This window comes from Pteropus medius, unplaced genomic scaffold (assembly GCF_902729225.1).
Source record: "Pteropus medius unplaced genomic scaffold, Ma_sr-lr_union100, whole genome shotgun sequence".
Classification (NCBI taxonomy): domain Eukaryota; kingdom Metazoa; phylum Chordata; class Mammalia; order Chiroptera; family Pteropodidae; genus Pteropus; species Pteropus medius.
Genome location: NW_024348304.1, coordinates 1,695,048 through 1,715,642, shown reverse-complemented (window position 1 = coordinate 1,715,642; position 20,595 = coordinate 1,695,048). Strand labels below are relative to the sequence as shown.

General features: G+C 42.9%; 1 protein-coding gene across 1 annotated transcript in view; it reads right to left on the bottom strand.

Moving 5' to 3' along the window:
• Positions 1-20,595, bottom strand: part of BLTP1 (bridge-like lipid transfer protein family member 1) — a 133,849-nt gene that overhangs the window by 66,536 nt on the left and 46,718 nt on the right. The window contains 17 exon segments of the mRNA XM_039879550.1: positions 54-229; positions 2,723-2,898; positions 3,924-4,082; positions 4,514-4,733; positions 6,256-6,398; positions 7,468-7,708; positions 8,997-9,149; positions 9,321-9,471; positions 9,918-10,069; positions 12,412-12,623; positions 13,246-13,443; positions 15,689-15,888; positions 16,198-16,325; positions 16,695-16,847; positions 17,829-17,949; positions 18,448-18,621; positions 19,148-19,218. Coding sequence (XP_039735484.1) covers positions 54-229; positions 2,723-2,898; positions 3,924-4,082; positions 4,514-4,733; positions 6,256-6,398; positions 7,468-7,708; positions 8,997-9,149; positions 9,321-9,471; positions 9,918-10,069; positions 12,412-12,623; positions 13,246-13,443; positions 15,689-15,888; positions 16,198-16,325; positions 16,695-16,847; positions 17,829-17,949; positions 18,448-18,621; positions 19,148-19,218 — 2,828 coding nt within the window.

The following is a 20,595-nucleotide window of genomic DNA, read 5'->3' as shown; positions in this document are numbered from 1 at the left end:
ACAAACAGGTATTATAATCTTTGTACAAAATTTTGCATAAAAACCACAGACACCTTCTCGCCCTTTTGCCTTTCCTCTCCTTGGCTGTGTCCGAATCCACGATGTCTGCCCGGAGGCAGTCCAAAGTCCCCGAAAACGACAGGTGCTCTCCAAAGTACATCCGGTAGCACAGCGGCATCGTGTCCTGAGACTGGATCCCCGTGTGACTCAGGAGAGGTTTGAAAACCACCTAAAAGGCACAACACGTTCGTGTTAGCTCGGTTCATAATTCATACTTTACTGTGGCTTTTCTCCTTATCCTACCTCAGTACGTATTATTGTAGTGTGAAACAAACAAACAAAAGATCTTATACAATAAATATAGCTCTAATTTTACTTAAAACGAAACAGTATTTTTGAGCACCTATCATCTTCAAATTGATCATAAGAGCAAAGATTCCTTGATCCTGCCTGAGTGTCTGAAAATACCAGAAAAGTAAATTATGGATAAGTTTAAATCATTCTGCTTCTTGCTTTTAAAAAAGGCATGAACACCTACATTTCCATAAAAACCTGGTATATTAGGTTTTTGTCAATGTCCTGTTAATAAAAAAAATGTGTCATATATTATGAACAAACACCAGACCAATTTTTAAATAGTACTACTTAGTCATATGATCATTTGATATTTATTTTCTGACAAAGAAATTCCTTTACATTTTAAGTATCTCATATGCTTACACAAACACATCGCCCGGTTATATCTCCAGGGAGCTGAACTCTGTGGTCACTGAGAGCTAACCAAACAGAACTGCACGTGTTGGATGAACCGCCGCACTCGCTGGCTCATGTCCCTCTTCCCTCTCTGGCACACGGGCGTCATCCCAGGCCTTCCTTGGCCCCTTCTAACTCTTTCACCGTACGTTTCCTCTCAGTGACCTTTTCCCGAAGCTTAAAACATCCTGTTGAAATGGACACAAGCCGCCCATGCAATGAGACCCAAGCCCCCTTTCCAGGTGCCCACAGGCCACCTCCTTACTTTGTGCTCGGGCAGAGGCCACTCGAGTGGATGCCAGAGGGCCCGGAATAAGAGGATTCAAACGCCTTCCCTCTGGACTGGGACCTCAGGAGGATCTTCCTCTCCCTCGTGTACCTGCCTGGCATACTGTCCTGGTTTGCTCTTTCATCCTATGGAAAAACGCTTCCGTCTTCAGGTTCGAACCACCCTCCACGTAAGCCCCTGGAGTCCCTTCCACACCGACCAGGGGCTTTGGCTCCCTCCTTCTGCCACCCCATCATCCTGGATGGCTTCTTTGGCCATGCAGATAACCCAACCAACGCTTCAGTTACGACGCTCTGTGACTTCTTCCCCCCATAACCCTGGCTTAAACTGCATCTCAGCAACGTCCTGGACTGCATGTTACATCTCATTTTTGTTGCTACACCTCATTTTTGTGCTACATCTGCTTCGGATCACCCCTCTTCCACTCCTGTAGGGCAATGAGAGGAAATGATGCGATCGCATTCGCTGCTGTTCCAACACTAACCCCGGCTTGTTCCTGGACCCTCGGCCCTGCCTGGCATTCCCTCCAGGGGTCCGCAGGAAGCTATCATGTCACACCACCCTTTACACATATGTAAAGTACCTTCCGCAGTTTTTTTACTGTATTACTTAATATTCACGTTTCTGGTAGATTTTAGAGTCTTGTATGTAAAACAGTATAGTTGTTTAATATGTGTATTGGATGCCAATAAATACAATGAATGTATTATTTCTTTTTCCACTCTACCTTTAAAAAAGTAAACGAGTCCTTAAAAACGACTCCAATGTGCTAGAGACATATATCAGAAACCTTGAGAGTGCCTGACACATTGCTTAGCAGAAATTAGCTCCCACTGTGAGAAACCCAAAGCCTCCGGTTCGCAGAGGGGCCTGAGAGCTGCGCCCCGCCCTACACCTTCCCGAAAACTCTCAGAGGAAGGTCTCTCTCCCGTCCACAGCATCTCTCCATAAACGGCTCGAATCCCAGCGTCTCTCCTCCTCCTCTGAATCTTGCTTTATCGGTTTATCCTTCTTTTTTTTTTCAGCAAGATCTTCCTAATTCCTTGAAAGTACGTAAATAGGCTCGAGTCTCTTTTGCCCTGAGAAAACCCCTCTTCATTCCCACTCTCCCACTTGCCTGTGGTCACCCTAAAACACATGTTTCAGAGATTTCCCTTCGCACTCCCCATGTCCCACCCGATTGCAAGCCCTCCGTAACGGCGCTCCGTCACCACGGCGAAGCCTCGGCCGTCGGAGCCAAGGGCCTCGTGTGTGAACTGCTTCAATAACTCGTCTTTCACATCTGGTTTCTCTGCTTCCACCCATTTAGCACGTTGCTCACTGTATGTTCCTACCTGTACAGTTCTAGTCAATTGATCCCTCTGCTCTAAAACCTTCAGTGCCTCCCACTGCTCGCTCAGTTGTCAACACAGCACTAAAGACTATGGCATACAGTTAGATTTTTCTAGTCATGTCATTCAGCAAACCTGTTCCTTCAAATAACGAGAACGTTACTACATGAGGCGAACGACTATGTGTCACTCTTCTGCTGAACATCTACAGATGAATTCACATTTATGATGAGCCCATGTACTTTCCGAAGGCTCCTTTGTCTCTCGAAGGCTTCGCGCAGATGGCACGGGACGTGACCAACGGCCCCTGAGCGGGGGCACGACAACCCGGGAGCACGGGGCCACCCACCTGCGCGTCGGCCAGCTGAACGGCAGGGAAGCCCTGGTTGGCCTCCTCCACGCCGGCCACGTCGTCCTGGCTCGTGCTGTGCTGAGAGTGCGTCCCAGCCAGGGTGTTCTGGTCGCTGGACAGGACGGTGTTGAAATCTGAGGCCGACGGTATTGTGGGAAGGTTGGGCGCGACACCTAATGAACGAATGTTCGAGAATGAAATCAAAATTATTGTAAACTTAGGAAGCCTGTCGGTGGTAGCAGTATTATCAGACCATTTACATTGGGAAAAAAAAAAAACCTGTTAGCATTTTAGGTTATTTTACAGACACAATTAATGAAAAGTGACATTAAACTAAGCATTCAGAAACATCAGTCAGCCTCAGACATGAAGTCTGTACTTTACGCAGCGAAAACCTCGGCCATCGGCTTCGCGCTGAGGCATAAGGCACAGAGCCGCAGAGGTCAGCAGGGCGACAAAGCAGCCTCACAGCGACGCCCGCCCCGCCGAGCGCTCCCCAGGCAGACGCGAGCGAACCCGCGGTTTCTCTCTTCTGCTCACTTTCCCCCGGAGCCCCCCAGGGAGAGGACCGGGCAGAAAATGCCCCCTTCCGGTTCTCCTCAAATTCAGACCGTGTGCAGCAGTGAAGCTAGCACCAGAGGAGCCCTTCCTCTTCCTCCAACCCAGGCTGACGCCAGGGCCAACGCCAGGGCCCAGGGCAGGCAGGACGAGGATCAGGCCCAGGCGCAGGGGCGGCCCTGGCCCGGGGGTAAGAAGCTTACTTTATTCCTCTTACTACTTCCTTAGATTTAACTGAATATTTAAGTAACCATAAACCTATAAAAACGCTAGTTGTTATGTCTCAGAGGAACCTGAATAGACTGAAAATATTTTCTGTGCTGTAGGTACATGGTGTTGTAACTATACTTTGCATTTTTTATTTACCTCCTTTGGTATTTTGAAAATTAAACCAGCCACATTAAATGGAAGTTTTAAACTCTTTAAAGTATAGTCGGTCCCACATTTGACATGCTCGCCTTTCCACGAGAACACTGAGTGATGGCTTATGACTCCCTCAACAGCAGTATTATCAAAGGTGTTTCACTAATGTGCCAATTTCAACTAAACAGTACTTAAAATGCTTGATATTTTTAACCACCTGCTGTAACTTCGCCGGCCCCCGCAGGCAGGTGAGCAGAATGATGAGACAACACCGTACCTGTGGGAAGGCTGCCGTGTCCTGACTTCGTCACGGGGGACTCCTGGACCCCGCCTCCTCGGTTGCCCACGGCGTTGGACATCCAGTTGTAGAAGCTCACCGACGACGGCTCAGAGAGCAGGGGGTGTTCAGACAACATGTCGGTGGCCATCGTGTTGCCTGCAAACAGAGTTTCGCTGAGGGCAGCGTTACTTATGTACGAAGAGAGCAGGAAATGTGATTTACGTAACTTTTTTGAAAAGCCAGGTTAATATCGTGCCGATGTTTTCAAATTCACTGCATGATGTTGGTATTTGGCTATTAAGGCATTAATAAATAACTAGTTATACCATGGGCTGGTCCAGACAGCACCCCGAGCCACACCTCACGTGACAGAAACATCAAATGTTGCAATGTAAATATGCAAACGAAGGACATGAAGCCACCATCAAGTTACAAACAGAAGTTTCCAAAATCCTTTCTCAGAGGTAAGGTGGAACACAGAAGATCGGTCCCACACCCAAAGAGTGCATCTAAATGACGGAAGTCCAGTTTCGATGCCTCGCTTCTCCCGCGGACATACACGTGAGGCTGTGGGACCCAGGCGCTACCTGTCCTCGTGAGGGAGCTGCTCTTGGCAGCCGCGCTGCTCCTCTGGGGGGTCCCCTCCAGCAGGTTGTGCAGGCTCGGGAAGCTCCCGGTCAGGTAGCTGAGCAGGCTCTCCTTCCTGGGGCTCTCCTTGACCGGCGGGCCGGCACGGCCCACGTGCACTGGCGAGTCCGTGGCCGTGTCGCCGCTGGTGTAGCTCAGAGAGTGGTACGGGTGGATGCCCTGCAGAGGGAACACGGGCTCATCCTTACACCTGCACACGCGGCCGTGACGACACCCACTGTCACCTTGACACTACCACCAGTGGCCGCTCACGGAGAACCTCAAAGGTACGTCAAATGCTGCCTAACTCTTAGCACAGTGCGAGGACAGCCTTTATCACCACTCACTTATGTTAACAATGGTGCATTAACTCCCTCTGAAACCCGAAGAGGAAGTCTGGTGCAAGACTTGCACCCCGAGATTCTTACTATTACCCTTCCCACACCCTGATCACAACCCTCTGCGTTAAGGGTGGATTCTCTGTAAAGCTCCAAAGTGCCAAAATGAATTTCTAGTAATTCTGAGGAAAAACAAAAGAAAATCAAAAATTACAGAATTGTCTACTCTCTACTGGTTCTGTCACATCTAAAAGCAGAATTTCAGATCATTTTTAAACATAGTACGAAAAATGACTATATAGTCAGAAAGCAGAGAGAAGCAGAAGGCTAAAAAAATCACTTTTATTTTCAATTCTTTGGGGGACTTTTATAATCCACAAACAAAGGAAAATTCTAAAAAATTTATGAAAAAGAAAAGCATTAACCACAAAACCCCTAGTGATCAGAAGGTTTGGAAAAACTGTCAACCCAGGAAAAAAATCTGAGGCATATTAAGGAGCTGAGAATTTAAAGCACCCTGGCCTTCTAACTACACTGTAGAAAGAGAATAATCCTAATAGTTCGAGAGTTTAAAAATGTATATCGAGCCATCACTGACCATTTTTATTAAAAGAGCTATCTACACAGAACTAAAACTCCACAATTTCCATAATTTCTGTGTAGAAATTATATTTTAACATAGTCAAACTTATCAATCATTGACCTTATGGATTCTGGATATTAATATAATTCAATACCCAGGTTTTCAAAGAAAGTTTTAAAATATTAACTGTTTTCAGTGCTCAGAAAAGCAAACTACCAAGAAAACCCACGACACGTGCCGAGTACCGTTCTGGACATTTCCATGTACTAGTTATTTCTCACAACAGCCTTCTGAAGGCATTTACTACTGTAAGCCTCACACTCAGTGCAGTTAAAACTTGTTGGGTCACAGGCCACGGGGTGGCAGAGGCGGGACAGAAACCAGGCAGCCTGGCCCCCAGGCGAGCCGACCACTCTGCTGCATGTCTGCGTCTTACGGAGCTTTGGTTAAATTTCCTGAAACGAAATGATGTCATTAAACCATCAAACAGCCTAACTGGAACAGCACGCCGGTCACGCACGATGACGAGGTGACGGACACCCTCAATGCTGCATTTTACGGAACAGTCGGTCGCCCTCCTTCACCATCACGTACTGACAACCTAACGTTCATAGAAATGTGTACACTAAAAGTCAGTAACTCTGTTAACGTAACACAAACCACTATGTTTGCTAAATTTAAAAATTCAGGGTAGAAATCTGATAATTAAACTTGAGATGGCAAAAGTTTAGGTATTCTCTGCAAGCCTAGATAACTCTAACCCAAACTAGCAATAATGTACCTTTATTTTTAATGCAGAGTCGCTGTGGGTATGAGTCTTAGAAAGCTTCCTCATGATCTCGGCTCCAGTCACAGGCCCAGAGCCGCCCGCCGGAGGCCGAGTGGCCGTCCCTTCCAGCAGCATCGTGTGCTCACTGACTGTGGCTGAAACAGTTCCAAGAATAAGTGGGCTGATTATCAGACAGTTTCTTGAAACATCAATTCCTGGTGGTTACTACACTTTACTTATTCCTGGACGAATTCATTGTGGAATCTGCTATAATAGTCACTCTTTTCCTTATTTTACTCTTCCAACCACAATGTTCTCATTCAATCTCAAAAAAGAAAGAAAGAGCTTTTATTCGACCTCACCTACGCCACCCAAACGATATAGAGACCAAAATCCAATTCGACTAAGCTCAAGAAAGCACAAAATTTTGGGGTTAACGGGCATTTGCAGATAATTAACTAGAAGAGATATTTACTAGACCATTCTTTCAACTTGTAGACCTGAAATTTTTCAAAATAAATAATAAACAAAATCTATTCCTCATAACACATTCATTTATTAAACACAATTTATTAAACACAATTTATTAAACACAATTTGAAAAGAAAAAAATTGCTAAAATACATCAATGTGCTAAAAGCTCTAATTTTAAGACTACTGTCCTTTCCTATGGTGCTTTTAATATTTTTTTTCAAACTCTCATTTGATAAATTTCAATGAATAACATTTCATGAAAATGTTAAAAATTAACTTGGAAGAAGCATGAAAGCATACATGCGTATTTCTGAAATGCGTATCTCCTGCCTGAGTTCTGGCAGAATGGCAGGCGGCGTGCAGGCCTTCACACATTACAGAAATTCAGGACCGAACAGGCGCCAGATACTATTCAAAGACCCCTTAAGACTGGGGTATAGGGGAAGATGATTAAGAGACAAACGTAAAGTTTAAAAGGAGGTCAGTACATTTCTCTCAAAATATGCAGTTAAACGAAGGTGTTTGTCGTTTGTTCTAGACACATTAGGAGAAATCAACTGTATTTCACAAAATCAAGTCGGTCTAAATATTCCAACATTATTACCATTTATTTGAACTAATACAAATCGTACTTACATAATTAAGCCATGAAAAATTCAAATTTCAAATATGGGACACGATTATGAAAACGAGCACATGTACTGGGTTACCAAGTGCAAAAAAACCAGCTAAAATATGTAAAAAACCTACCTGCATCGAATTCGAATTCCGCCCCATCGGCGCTGGTGTCACTCTGCAGGCCGCCGCCGCTGTCCAGCCCCAGCCCATCTTCCTGCTCGTGGTCCACGGCCGACTGGGGCTTCAGCGGCTGCGCTGGCCGGTGCAAGCTGACTCCTTTGAAGGCTGGCGTCACCACGATGAACTTCATCCACTGCCGTGCCAGCGCGACTAAACCCTTCTTCAAAGTGACCAGGGCGGGCAGTCCGTCGCTCTGCAACAGCGACATGGTTAGACGTGACCTTACTTACTATGGTAACGGCTGCTACCCGCATGCTTTGCACACATTTATTCATTTAAATCTCATAATCCCATTGAGAAACGAGGAAACTAGAATTTATATGTTAAGTGATTCGTCCCAGGTTACATAAGAAGAGCCAGCATCTTGAGCTGACTACAGAGCTTCGCCTCTAAACGTGAGGTCGCATCTTTCTGTCATAAGCAACACAGCGGCTCCAGGGGACTAAGAGACTGAACCTGGGGCGCGAAACTGGGATTCTTCTTGAGAAGCATCCAATCCACTTTAGCTCTTTTGCCCAAGTGAAGAATCAGATGTATTTTGAACTACCTGGAATATTCTTTAAGTAAAGGGGGAATGAAAATATTCCTTTCAAGAAAGATAACCACCACTATTTTTAACATTAAAAAACCTTAATTGCTGTAGTGAAATGCTGGGTGTAGATGGGTAACTGCTTCGAAAGTTAAATGTGTAATCAGTGCAAATTACGTAACTTAGAATATATTTCATCCCACATGGCGACGAATATAAGAAAGAGAATGTGGCCATTGTTCCCACTGGGGCCTTCGCCTCCATCCCGCACGCGGGTCCTGGCGTCGGGAGAAACGACTTTGACTGGAGAGTTATTCGCCAGCAAGGCGTCCTCCACTGAAGGCTATCGGGGGTCTGCCTGGCCTCTGACACGGCGGCTACAGTGGTCCCCACTTTGCTGCCGACTCTGACCAGCAGCTGGAGGGGAGAAGGCACAGCCGCGTCTCCGTGACGTGTCCTCCCCTGAAGCACTCTTCTGGAGTCAGAGATGTGTCGTGCTTATGTTGATCATTAATTAGTCCTTATTTTATTAAATAATTCTATGAAATCTGACTCTGGTGATCACTCTCTTGTTTGAAACTCATTACGCCCTTGGCTTCCAGGACATTCTTTCTGGATTCCCCCACCTCTTCCTTCCCTCCTCAGCACCCACCCTTCCCGCCCCCTTTAATTCTGGTATTCTTCAGACATCCATCCGTGCCCAGTTTCTCACTCAACACACCATCCCTAGAAGTCTCATCTACATTCACAGCTTCTGACGCCTTCCTGCTGGCAGCTCCCACCTGTCGCAGTGCTGGCAGTCACCGCCCTGAGCCTGCTGTTGTCTGTGGCCTGTATTTCTGCCTGACCTGTGCTTCTGACTTCCCACACGCACCTCGCGCCCTGCAGGTGCGTCCATGCCTCGACAAAACAGAGGCTCCTGTGGAGCTAGTGCGTGCTGTCAGACACTCACCATCGTAGCATCGTCGATGACGGAGTAATTGGCCTGGTGCAGGTAGTGGTGTAGTATATTGCACAGCAAACAGGAAGGATTTTCTTGGAGAAAGCGGGCGACTTTTGTAAGTCTGTTGTATTTACTTCTTAGGGGAAAATGCACACTTTTATTCTGAAACAAAGCAAAGATAACAGGTTTAGAAGGACATATCGAAGATCGTACAAATAAAAGCCATCCAGTAATTAGAAACTTGCACATCTGCCGTTTTTCAACAATGACGAACAATAAGGATCATTTTGATAGTAAACTCTGTATGATACCTTGTATGGTTGGAAGACTTACCTCTAATGCTTCAGTCATTATGCATCCCATGACAGCACACACTCTCAACGTCCCCTCCGTGTCTAATTTGTTCAAGGATGACTTGAGTTGATCAATGGGAACAAGCCATGCACCGACAGCTGGAGTCGCAGTGCTTAAGAGGTTCAGCTGCCTTTAAAGCATTTTTAAAATATAAAAACATCTGTCAGGCTTTATATTTCGAATAATCTTCCATATCTACTGTACGTAGTGGCTATTTTATTTAGGCAAAATTACTTCTCCTTTTGACCACCAGATACATTATGAAGATATAACTAGGATATACAAAGAACAGATCAAAGAAAAAAATACATAAATGTGCATTAGAGGTGAAAAGGATAAAAAGCTCATGGCAAGGTAACATGTAAAAGTAACATGAAAGCCCTAGAAAAGAAAAACAGTCAAACGAGCTGAAAATAATGTCTAGAGAAAGCATGGAATAGGAAAGATGGGAAAGAGGCAGCAACCCTAATACTAGATATGTAAAAAAAAATAATTCAAAAAACCCCGATGAAACAAAACTTTCTACTTAGAAAGAAGAGAGGCCGAGCGAGGGCGCGACGTTTCTGAACCCTTTACCTGGAAAAGGCGTGTGCGGGAGACCGCACGTTGGTGGGGGCGGCAAAGCTGAACCAGATCTCCCGAATGGTCAGCTTCATGCTGCAGGAGTCCGGAGGCGGAGGCATGAGAGGCAGGTCTTTCTTTAAGTCATCGGACTCCACTCCCTCATCCTACATAGAATACAACGCCAAAAATGCTCTGCTTAGGGACGTTAAGGGTTTTTTCCAGATGAAGAAAATGAGAAAGAGGGCCTTCGTAACATGCCGGAAGTCACACGACTATTAAGTAGGAGAACGAGCGATGGAATTAAGGCCTTAGTGGTGCTTCCTACTGTGATCTTTTTCTCCTTTCCATTTTCGACAAACTACTTCGACTTTCCAACTAAAGTGCCATAATAAATACTATTGTAGCCCATGTTTAATTAAATAACACTCTACGAAAAGTTCTTAGTTATCTTATATGCTAGTGATCTAAATCTGTACTGAGAAATAGAAATAATACTTTCTAAATGTGTAACCGCCACTCTTCAGAATGCAGGGAAGAAAGAAGCATCACATTAAAGAAACGAACAAAAAAATCTACTGCCTATTCCATCGACTTAAGGTCGTCAGTCTACTTTAGATATCACTGGTCAAGATGAGGAAGACTGGTCTTTTCTCACGGGGTGATTAAGGAATGGAGACCAGCTCTGACCCCCAAGTGCTATGAAACACTGTGAACTGCAGACCCCAGCGAAGTCGGCAGGTGCTAAACGAAAGCCCTTATCTGCAACATCCTGAAAAACCCAAATCTTCATCTGTAAATGTGGCATCAGAAGCTGTTTATCCCACCTGGCGTTTTGTACTGTCGTGCTGCAGAAGTATTTAAACAGTTCAAGATGAATTGCTGCCTCAGATTCCACCGGGAGTTTATGTAACACAGAACACAACACATTACCTTTCTTTTAAAAGAGAAAAATCTGAATTCTCAAATACACGTGGCCCGTGGGTTTCAGACAAGGGCTGTGAGCCAGCCACTGGGTATATACAAAGACACAGAAGACGGTCTTGTGGAACTTGAAATTTTTAAAAAGGAGGGGGACTTGTAGATAATACGCAAGTAATGTAAAAGAATGTGAAGCAAAGAATAAGCTTGATTTGAGACTGAATTTCTGGAGCTGACGGATGGCATGGTGAGTGAGGATGTCTGAAGGGCCCCTGGAAATGGTTCTGGAACCGAGAAGGGTTGGTGCCAACGGCCCAAATAATGGGAAAGGGCAGTGTCATCAAGTTACAGAGCTGAGCAGGCAGCGAAGTCAGGGAGCGGACAAACAGGAGAGTGGCCGAGGATGGGGCATGGGGACAACGCCACGGTGAAGGAGGACGAGCCCTGCACAAGGCAACGGACCAAGTGAAGTCAGAGGACTCTAAGAAAGCAACGTTATGGTCCTTCCAGCAAGGACCACGGGGCCCGGAGCTCAGGGAGACGCATGCACTTGCCAGGCATTTCGTAGGCAAAGGGAGCCGGCCAGGCCCCTCCCAGCTCTTTCCAGTAAGCAGCTCCCACAATTTCCTTAAATAAAATGCTAAGCCCACCCGCCCCTCAAATACTTCCAAAGATCTCGCAATAAAACTGATTAAACTCTTGAACGTCAAAATAAGTATTTCAAAAGAAATTCCTAGAAGCCCGGGGTTCACAGGTGATTATGCCAATGAATACTGCGTACCCATGATACGCTTTTAATTAAAAGGCAGCTTCTTTACTCTTCAATTGGCCTCATTTTCCAATGATCATGAGAGAGAGAGAGAGAGAGGTGGTGTGTGTGTGTGTGTGTGTGTTTAACATCCTACTAAGCTCTCACTATGTGACAGATGCTGAGCTAAGCCTTTCATAGGTACTGTCTCTTGAACCTTCACCTGTCTAGAAGATCAGTATCACTACGCTATTACTGTTACAGGCGGAGAAACTCAAGAGTAAAGAGCTTGCCCAAGGTCACCAGTCATTTAGTGGTACAACTCTTCTGTAATCCAGAATTTTAAATATTTTCGTAATTGCTGTTCCTGTACTCATCACCATGAAACTCTACCATAATAAAAATGACAAATGAGTTAAATATAACGTGTTCTTTAGGACTCTGAAATAGGAAGATGTTGATAAAAGTACTTAGAACTTACGTGAAATACTACCAGTAATGAAACTAATTATTTAAAAAATTAGTTCTGCTAAAATCCTTCAAATGACACAAAAACAAAGCCTGCTTTTGAAATTCTATTAATTTGTTAATTCAACAAATATTAAGTGACTAATATGAACACAGTATTATAGTAAGTACTGACGGATATTAATATATGTATGATGTAGTGTCTACAGAAATTATATTCTAGAATTATAATCGCCAAAATGTCTTGAGTACCATTTAAGCAAAATCTAAAATATAGAAGACGAGCAAACATACTCTAAAACTTAATTTTGAATTGGGCGTGTCATTTTCATTGTTACTTTTCCAAAACATTATTATTAGAAGTTTACCAACCTGCTCATCTGAAACGGAATTCCCATTTAAGTCTGAAGAAGGGCTTGTTCGGTCACAAGGCAAATTATCGTCGGAGACATCGGTGTTGTAGCCGCTGCCGGTCGGAGAATCCGAAGAATTATTGGACGTCAGCACTCCAGCCCTTTCCACGCCACTAGCTTTACCCATCATCCCAAAAGTATTATATAACACAGCTCCGGACTGTCTCCCTCCTGTAAAAAGGAAAGGGGCCATTACAAACAATGGGTATCTCAATGATGTACTCTACGACACCCACACGGATAAAAATAAACTCATACAGATCTTTTTCTTCTCATCAAAATTTTGCCCTTATCTATAAAAGTGATGTAAGATTAGATTATCAGGTAAGGAACTGTAGGCATATACAACTCCTATTACATATGCCTAAACCTAAAAGTCTTATACACGGTTCAGCCTTCCTATTTTAATATATTAATAATGTAAAAGAAAAATACGACTAAGTCAATACCTCACCAAGTAAAGGATTTACAGTACTTTCATCGTATATGGCAAAGCTCTGCTAATCAAAGACCCAGTTTCCAAAGATGCAAGCTTCCAAAAGCTGGGGGCTCCGCTCTGAACCAGACTGCTTTGTTCAGACACTGAAGTTCTACTCTGAATCACACAGTGGAGGGAACCGGGGTGGGCACCCACCCTTGGTGCATAACCCCGGGTACCACACTCTCTCCTTGAATATGCTGATTCAGGTTATTGAAAGTAATGACTGTTCAAAACATTCCAGCAATGTGTGCCAATTTGTCCCCGACTTAAGCAGAATCTACCCCCCCCCCCACAAAAAAAAAATCCACTCACCTTTTATGGTTAAATTTTCAAGTCCACATTCAAACATTATCCAACCCCATTTTTCTTGGCTGGGACCTATTCGAGTTACATCTGGAACAGCCTGCTGATCAGTTTCATCCACAAAAGTAAACTCATCCAACTCTTCAAGAGTAAATAAAACTTTGGACTTCTCAAAGGGAATAGCAGTGATGGCACAGGTACCAATATCTATTATCAAAAGAGAGTAAAACCACCATTTTTAAAGACAGGTTTGTACACATTTTTTAAAACACCAAACAATGTAAACATTTGGCAGTGGTTGTGCTACAGATATCACAGTAGTCGTCTGTGAAAGAAAAATAAACGAATGAGCTACCAACTTCTGAAATGACGCTGTCTTACGCCATACTACTTAAAAAGTGCCAGAATCATGCTGGAGTAAGAGGAAGAAGATTGCATAATTAACAAATAATTGCATAATTAACAAGTAGTTACATTTAAAAAAAAATAAAGGCAGGATGAATTGTTTCTGAAAGACTATAAGATATTCTGAAAATCTAAAGTTAAAAAGCTCCTGAATAATTCAACTTCATAGTAAACATTTTAAAATATTTCCTTACCATTTTACAAAATAAAAATTATTTTAATTATCAGCCTTAGGAAAAATATTATTTTCTAGAAAAACGACAGCTTTTACCAAAAGACTGCTTTATGCTAACATTTTATACAACAATTCATCACAGATATTGCCATTTCCTACCACTCGTAATATTCAATATAGAAATTAACATCCTGACTACCTGGCAGACATTTTTATCTTATCTTACTTTTTAAAATGTGTTTCTCTGATTACAGCTCATGAATACAGAAAAGCAAAAAAAGAAGATTAAAAAAACACATGTAAATTTACCATCTAAGATAAGTGGCTTACATTTGAAGTAAGTTTCCTTCTAGCTCTTCAGAGATCATTTCACAAATCTAGCTTTGGTTCCCAATTTTCATACAACAGTAAGCCATGGTAACTTCCTCAGGTCACTAAAAATTCTTGCAAGATGTTATTTTAATAGGTCTATAGCATTCCATTACGAAAATACTATACGTTTACAATTAGAAAGTCTTGATCATAAAGTATTCGCCTACATCTTTCTGAAGTTTTCTCATTATTTTTTATATTTGTCTTTAACTCCAAGAACTTATTCTGACATTTGGCATAATGTGAGGATTTAACTTGAATTTTATTTAAATTTATTGATTAACTAATGCACTCAATGGATCAAAGTTCCAAAAGTAGGAAAGGGTCTCCAAGGAAAGCCTCCAACAGCACCTCACCAACATCCATGTCCCCTGCCTGCAAAGTAACGAACGTCGTTAGATTGCTGAGCATCCTTTCAAGGATATCTTATGCAAGATACGACTTCAACAAGAATATTTACATTTCTTTTTTTTCCTGCATTTTTATGCAATGGCTATCTTGGAATTTCTTTAGGAGATTTGCCTTTGATAAGTTTTTTCCAGATCAAGTGCCTTTGAAAATTACATGTAGCTACTGCTTAAGTCTGTGTAACACCCAGGTGGTTGTTGGTGCAAACCACAGAGCTGAGGAAAGTCCTTCTGTAACTCCCGCCACTGTGATGGGCCCCACCCAGCACGAGGACCACAGAGCTCAGGGGTCAGAACAGTCTCTTCGTTTGGAATCCTCCAGTCAAATGCCTTAGCCTCAAACACAGGACAGTGACATGAGCCTTGAGAAAGCCGGAGCAGTTACACAGACCCAGAACACAGACAGGAATCAGGGAATCTTCAGAGCATACAGAATACAGGGAGCAAATTCAAGGAAATCATTTGCTCATCCAGGACTGGTCACCTGTCGCACATGGAGATTGTAGCATAGCCGCCATCTCAAATAAGACTAACAAATTCAGTTTCTCCTGGATTGAATCTTTGACCATCTGAGATCATTTAAGCCTCCTAATGAGCACATGCACTGAGTTGAGTCAAAAATACTGAGATGACACATGACATCTCTAGTTTTCTCCTTCGCCTCACCGGGGGCTTTAAGAGGCATAGCCATGCCTACCAGTCCTACCAATGCTGTATTTTATAGACCTGACTATCTACTATCGGTGTCACAGTTACTTATTTCTAATAAAGTTGTGCCGACATAACAATTTAATAGAGCAAGAAAGACTACAGAGAGCACACTCCCTCTCTCCTGCAGTGAGCGAGCAGACACCATGAAGCAACCAGACCACTCACTGTTCCATCAAAGTTCACCTTCCGTTCTGTGCAGGAAGTGAGTGATGAATAGTTTAACACCATGGTTTCAATAGAGACAGAAATATCTTGCTCCTTCTTATGAAATGTTCAAATTCTAGCACTATTCGGAGGAAAAAAAAATTTTTTTTTTTTTTTTTTGCAAAATCCTCTGATATTTATACAAGTCGAAGGAAAACCATTTGTTGTAGAGTCCTACCTGTTGTGTCTAGACCCCTGAGCTGCCCGTGAACTCGATGAATGTTTAACTTGGCAGCAATTTCTTTGCCTTTTTCCGCTCCGGCATTTGATCTGAGCGATCCAGATGACTGCGGCTGCATCTTGGTGGCGTGGACATACCTATCGAAATGCGACGTTCTGCTGGGTTCTGCACTGTTTGCAGCCTCTTCAACCACACCTCTTTCCGGAGAGAAAAAGGACGACGGTTAACATTTAAAAACACTTAACTCAACAGTGTTCTTTTCTTTAAAAAAATTCCACTGCTTTAGTTAAAGCAATATTAACAGTAAATTCTTCAGCGTTTACTGAAAAACAGTATGAATAAAAACAGTACAAACCTTTAAAAAACTACAAAGTAAGATTTGAAATTCCAACACCAGTTTTAAGTTTTAACATCAGAATTTTCAGAAATGTATTAAATAGACGATGAAGGCTTGCTTTTACACTCAGCAACAGGAGCATGGCTCGAGTTAATAAAACCTTCCTTACCTGTTCATACGAACTTGTGTCGCGATTCTGTCGAAACACAATGCAACCAGGGACACGTGAGTCACACTTCTACCAGGAGCTGTGCTTGGAGATTCTTCCACTGAGGCTTGCAACAAACACAAGTTCACCTAACACACAAAATGTCACAAACGACAGAGTTGAAAAGTGAAAGTGTAAACATAAGATATAGAAAAAAAAATGAATAATCTTCTGTCAGGAATGGCATACCTAAGTGTCCGAGAGTGATGAAGACCAAGCTTATGAACATGGGCTCATAAAATAATCATAATTAAATTCTTACTGGATGGATGTGGAATGCTTTAGTATATCTTACCCAATATTCTTTTAAGTGAACTTATTTACATTATATTAATTCTTACATTAGACCATCAGGGAATAAAATATATATTTTTGATACTCAGTTTAGTAAACACAAAGGCTAAAACCACTAAAATGCTCTCAAGTTTCAGGGAAACTTTCAAAACCTTAAGGTTTACCTTTGGTATGCTAACGTTAGCCTGGAGGCCTTTAATCGTGACATTATCCTGCTTCGCTGTGAGATTGAGATTCGTCTGAGCCGGTCCTCGCTGGGTCGTTCCCACGGTGGAGTGCTCGGTTTTGGTTGCTCTCACGTCTTGTTTGGAGGATAACTAAAAAGAGAGAGAGGAGGATGACCTCACAGACCTTTCACAATTCCCACGGCATCCTCACAGTGACTCGCTCATTCGCTGAGCTCCTTCACGCTCGTCCGTGCGCCAGCTGCCATGGGGTCGGGCACCCCGAGTCTTGCAGTCCCCACCTTAGGGGACAGACTGGCAGCTTCAGGGTGGAGAGGAGTGATACATAATAAAAAGAACTCGGCCTACAGAGAAACACACAGGAAAAATAACAGGCACTTTCTTGAATCACTGAATTCTACTTACGTGAGGGCAGCTCTGGTTTCTCGTAACTGGCTCGCTGTTGGCCGGGAATTTTCAAGTTTCCTTTGGTCTGCACTCCTCTGCCCTAACTACGACATGTTTGGAATGACTGGACCACGAAAACTATCGGCCTCGCTCTCACCTTGCCTCCAGGCCCTAGTCCAAGCACAACCCAGGTCGCTCGGCAGGTCGGACGGAGACCCGCCAGAAGAGCACCACGGTGTGAGCACTAAAGAACCAGCTTCGTGAGTCGGGTGCAAGCCAAGGTCACGCACCAGGAGGCAGTGACTCGGTTCACTGAGATGAACAAAAATAATCTCACAAATATTAAGAGACCAGCTGTCCCATCAGAAGAAAGCCAAAATAATATGCAGCTTTGCTTTCTCGGGAAATGAATGTAGCAGTCCTAAAGAGTGCTCAGGTTCTTAGGGCCAGAGCTCTATAGGAAAGGACTGGAATGAAGCTACTTCTGAAATAAAAGAAAAAATAAAGCTGCATTTTTATAATTACTTGACTACTACTTAATCCCTAGTGTAGTTACAGATGCTATCTCTTATGGAGCCAATGACAGAACTATTTAGAAATGTCCATGTGTTCCAATTTAAACGACTAACAATCTTTTTAAAACATTCAAGTTTTTTTGAGTTTAGATACCGTGTACACATGAAGAATACTCAGTTTGCCACACTCTACGGAATAAAAGGTTCTTACGTTTTCTGAGAAGGTAGTCTTGCTGCTCTGCACAGCCGCCCTGAGGACTTTGGCGTGAAGATCATCCACGATCGCGGCCGGGTGTCGGGTGCTAGCACAATGAACCATCGCTTCGATATACCTGAAGGAAGAGAAACAGTAAATGAAAACGTAAATATCGTTTAGTACGATGATCTAGTGTATCAACGCTGCTCCATTTACGTTCCAGTCTAGATTCTGGTCATACTGGTTTCACCTCCCTAGATAAACTAACTATAAGCTTCTAACAGGACAGAGAACCTATTCCTCCTCCTTGACCCCTCCATGAACAAGATAGTAAGAATATCAAACACAATAATTATTATTGGGTATCTGATCATTTTATGCTCATCAGCCCAAAAGCAAAAAATGGAAAATATAATGCAATATGATTATTATAATTCTGCAATATAATTATTTAGGCTGAAAAGTAACAAATGGTAACCAACTGAAACAGACCTTTTAAAACACACTTTCATTCTTGTTCAATCACAATAGGTATCGCAGGCCTTCTTCTCGAGCAACGTATGACATACACTAATCATCACAACACAGACATTCATTTTGAAATAATAGGTGTAGTCGCAGACAAAGGTAGCACCTGTCTAAGGCTTCAGCCACCAGGGGAGTCAGGACGACGTCCACAGTCCCCTTCACTTCCACGATGGCCGTGGTTCTGGTCTGAGAGATGGGCTGGTCCAGGGTCCACTCTTCCGTTAGCGTTTCGTCATCTGTGTTCTCGGCGGCTTTCCTTTCCAGAGGCGTGTATGGTGTGCTGGACAACGTAACAAGCAGAGATGTGTTACGAAGACCAGAACAACAGAAGGTGGAGCTTTCTTAACACGAGCGACCACTTACACCTACAAAGGCTTCCACCAAAAGTTTCACAGAACTGGACTAGAAAGTTTATGTCCCAAATACTTTTCAAAGAGGACAAGGGAGGTACTAACATGCAAACTGATCAAAGATGGTTAATATATCGAATGAGCAAAACAAAATTTTGATATATTTACTTAATGGGGCTTTTCCAAAATATGAAAACTACAATTCGGAAGTCTTGCTAGCCCCCAGTTTTGATATGCCAGGTTATGGCCTGCACGGTATGCTGACAGAAATGCCACTAATTACTTATAAATGTAAGCGAAGCCACGACAGATAGCAGAATTGAATTATTGGCATAATTTATCCATAAAATAAGTCTACAGTCACGTAAAGAATATTACTTCTCAGAATAAAATCTACATATCTCATAATCAAAAAAGACAGACTTTAAACTTCAAAAGTATGTACTTTTTACTTACTTTGAAGTTGATCCTGAAAATTGCATTCCTCTGTCTAGTAAAGAATTAGCTGTGAGTCCCTGTTTGATAACCTAGAATAATATAAAGCATTACTTATAGCCTAGAATTTTAATATTATTCTCTAATTTTATGCTATAGGCTGATTATTTGTGAAAGCTGATTACCATATTAATATGATTTTGACATATATAAATATCTGACAAACTGAGAAAATAGTCATTTGGCAATTTCATTTTGTTTATTCTGACAAGCGGCACAGCAGCTCTGGGAGGATTTGGCAGCGAGAGTAAAAGGCACGACAAAGCGTTAGAGCCAGTGCCACGAGTTCCTTTCAAATTGAGTTTCTAAGCTAAGTTTAGAGTCTCTTCCTAACGCAGTCGACTTGTAAGCGGAAAAGAATCCCACAGAAACATCACATTACAGGAAAAGCTAGATTGTATTTTGTATCACAAAAGTTAAATAAAATAAATGCACTTGAATAACCAAACTGAACCCTTTTAAATGACAGCCAGTTATTTAGATTTAATGGAGAAAAATAACTTTTTTTTACTCCCTATGCTTTATCTTTGAAGTTATCTAAAGATATGAATTCTTTGACTTATTTCCTCCAGACATTTGACCATCTAATCAAACTAGAAAGTTTTACTGAAAATACTAAAAGAATTCTAAGCTCCCAGGTACTCTGCACAGCAAGTACCATTCTATTTTACATTGGAAAATTCCGATACCAACATTTTCACATGGAGTAAACAGAACATTCTGAAATCTTAACGTAAAAGCAATTCATCCTGGGCAAGAAGACAATGGGCACAAACTTAAAACCAAAACTCTGTAAATGTCACTGTTTCCTCTTCCTTCACACATATTACTCGTGTGTGTGCGCGTGTGTGTGTTATGTTACACGTGAGGATATATCGTCTGCGAGGATACTCAACTCTACTTATCGCTTTTGCATCATTACTCTAAGTCCAAGCACAGGCCGCTGCCACAGGCTCCTAAGTGATCACCCGCTTCCTCTCCTGCTTAATGACCATTCAATTCCACGTAGGAGCCAAAGTACATGAGACTGCATCGCACCTCTTAAAGCTCTCAGGAGTTTCCCAATGAAATTCAAAGAGAAATCTGACTGCTGATACCCAGGTCTGTAACCCTGGTTCCAGCCTCCAGCTCACCGGGAGCAAGGCCCCGGCAACTCACTCCACCTCACACCCCATCGACTTCTTGCCCACCTTAGATCCCCAGCGAGGCTGAAGCTGTGCCCAGAACGTACTGCCCCAGTCTTCCCACCCTCAATCCGCCTCACCCTTTAAGTTCCAGGCTAAGTCTCGGCCAGACCTTCCATGTCACTCTGGTACCACCCCCACTGTCCTCTATCCCAAGCCCCTCTGCTTATCTTCACGAGACTTCCCAACTCGTAATCAAATACTTATCTGTTTATCTATTAACTC